General features: G+C 81.4%; 1 protein-coding gene and 1 non-coding gene across 2 annotated transcripts in view; one reads left to right on the plus strand and one right to left on the minus strand.

Moving 5' to 3' along the window:
* The window catches only part of LOC127464344 (collagen alpha-1(III) chain-like), a 5592-nt gene extending 5338 nt beyond the window's left edge, over positions 1 to 254 (minus strand). Inside the window, exon 1 of the mRNA XM_051774653.1 lies at positions 1 to 254. This exon is cut by the window's left edge and continues 686 nt beyond it. Within this exon, the coding sequence (XP_051630613.1) occupies positions 1 to 254 (254 nt within the window).
* Positions 255 to 1751: 1497 nt separating this feature from the next.
* On the plus strand, positions 1752 to 1904 carry LOC127464359 (5.8S ribosomal RNA). Its single transcript, XR_007901316.1, has one exon. It is a non-coding gene; the product is annotated as a 5.8S ribosomal RNA (ribosomal RNA).
* Positions 1905 to 2500: the final 596 nt, after the last annotated feature.

A 2500-nucleotide genomic window follows, 5' to 3' on the forward strand; every position in this document is an offset into this window, starting at 1 on the left:
CGGCGACGGCGGCGACCCGCCGCCGTCCGTCGTCGGCGTGGCGCGCGGGGCGAGCTCCGCCGCCGGTCGGCCGTCCCCGCGCCGGCGGGGCGGTCCGAGCCGCAGGCGTCCTCTCGGGTGCGGTGCCGGGCTACTGAGGGAAACCCCGGTCCCCGAGCTGGAGGCGGCGGTGGTGGTGGCGGACGTCGGGCGCGCCCCCGCGGGCGGACGCTCCCCCGAGGGCGGCAGCGGGGGAGGCACCCCCGCGGGGCCATGCAGGTCGTTTCCCTCACCCCAGGGCCAGGTACCTAGCGCTCGGCGCCTGGGCGGCTAGCGAAGGCCCCCCCCGGGCTGCGTGACGGCCCCCGGGGGCCGAGAGCCGCCGGGAGAGCCGGGCGGTGGTTTAAAGACTCGGGCGGCCGGACGCCGGCGGCCGGGCGGCGGCGGCCGGGCGGCGGCGCGGCGCCACTGAGGGGTGGGGAGCTACTCCCGCCGATCCCCTGCGGTGGTGGTCGCGTCCGCCGGCCGCGCTCGTCCCGCCGGCCGCGCGGGCGGCCGCGCCGGGGCGGGGCCCCCTGCCCCCCCCGCTCCGCGGTTCGGTCTCGGCGGAGAAGACGGCGGCGGCGCGCGGTCGGCCGCGCGCCGGCCCGCCCCGGTCCCCTTCGCCGGGGGCGACCGCCGCCGCGGCGGAGGGCGCGTGCCCTCCGCCGAGGGCGGCGCGGGTAGCGGCCACCGGGCCCGCCGCGCTCCTTTCTCGTCTCGCAGCCGTCGGCCTCGTCCCCCCGAGGCGGCGGCGGGCCGCCGAATCGCGCGACCCGCCCGCCCGCCCGGGCGAGCGCCGGTGGGCGGCGTCCCCGTCTCCGCGGGCCGTCCGGGGAAGGGCGCCGGCGTCCGAGCGGCGGCGTCGCCGCTCGGCGCGTGTCCCCCCAGCGGGACGGTCGGCCGGGGGTCGCCCGCCGCCGTCGGCGGCAGCGCCGTGCCGGGCCCCGCCCGTCGCTCGCCCGTCACCCCGGCCGGGGGCCGCGTCCGCGGCGAAGCGGTGCGGCGGCGGCCGAGGGGGCGTCGTCCCCCCCGGCCGAGCGCCGCCCGCCTTCCGCCGGGCGCGCGGTCGCCGAAAGGGGTCGAGGGCGTCGAGCGGCGGCGGCGGTGCCGGCAGGGCCTCCGCGCCAGCGGCGGCGGCGGGCCGTCGTCCGGCCGGCCTCGGGCGCTGCCGACGCCGGCTCGGGTGGCCGGCGCCGACCCGCCCGGCCGGCGGCGACGGAGCCGTCCGCCGAGCTCGTCTGGGCGGCGCGGCGGTCCGCCGTCGAGGCGGCGGCCTCGCCCGCTGCCACGAGGGGGCGTAGCGTCGGCCGGCTGCGGAGCCGAGAGAGGAGCGGCGGGCGCGGCCCGAGGGTCGCGCCCCGCGCCGCGGGCGCGTCGTCCCGGCGGGGCGGGAGGACGGGCGGCGCGCGGTCCGGCGCGCGCCGCCGCTCTCCGCGCGGAGGCCGGGCCGAGCCCGGGCGCCTGGTCCGCCTCCCGAGGCGGCGCGAGGTGCGTTTCTCCCCCGCGGCGCCGTCGATCGCCGGAGGGGGGATTCGGCCGGGAGCGCGGGCTCCCCGCCTTGGCCGTCGTTCCTCGGGAGCCCGGCGGGGTTTCTCCCCGCCTCTCCTTCGCCTGGTGCGCGTTGTGCTCGTGCGGTCGAGCGAGGCGCGACGTCCTCGCCGGACGAGGGGCCGCTCGACGCGAGCGGTCCCGGCCCCTCCGCGCGCGCGGGGCGGTGCCGAAAGTCAGACAACTCTTAGCGGTGGATCACTCGGCTCGTGCGTCGATGAAGAACGCAGCTAGCTGCGAGAATTAATGTGAATTGCAGGACACATTGATCATCGACACTTCGAACGCACTTGCGGCCCCGGGTTCCTCCCGGGGCTACGCCTGTCTGAGCGTCGCTTGACGATCAATCGCCGTCCGGGGGCGCGTTCCCCGGCGGCGCGGCTGGGGCGCCTCGCAGGCCCGCCCGCCCGTCCGGGCGGGGGGGCCTTCGTCCCCCTAAATGCAGACTCGGGGAGCGCTCCGTAGCTCCCCGCTCTCGGAGCGAGCCGCTGGGGCGGAGCTCGTCCGTCGGGTCCCGGCGCGGCGGTCGGGGAGAGAGAGGGCGCGCGAGCGGAAGGGCGCGCAGGGCAGCGAGGGAAGGGGAGGCGAGGCGCGGGCCTCGCCCCCGGTCTCCCCCCCGCGCGGGCGGCTGTCTGCGGGTGGGTACCGCGCGGGTACCGTGCCGTGCTGCCGCGCGCGCGCGAGGCGCGAGCGCCGGGGGCGGGGGTCACCCCCGTCCTCGTTTTCCCCCCCCCTCGTCGGCCGCGCCCTTCGAGCGCGCGCGCGCCGCTTCTCTCTCCCCGCGGCGGCCGCCGCGCCGGCCCGGGCCGTCTCCGCCGACTCCTCTCGGGTCTCGTCTCCGGGCCGGGGCTGTCGCCGTCCGGCGTGCCGCGGCGGGTGCCTCCTCTCCCTCTCGGCGCCTCCCTCTCCGCGCCTCCCTCCCCGAGCCGCG

This window comes from Manacus candei, unplaced genomic scaffold, assembly GCF_025592945.1.
Source record: "Manacus candei isolate 608988 ecotype Guabito, Panama unplaced genomic scaffold, ASM2559294v1 h1tg000211l, whole genome shotgun sequence".
In the NCBI taxonomy this organism is placed as follows: domain Eukaryota; kingdom Metazoa; phylum Chordata; class Aves; order Passeriformes; family Pipridae; genus Manacus; species Manacus candei.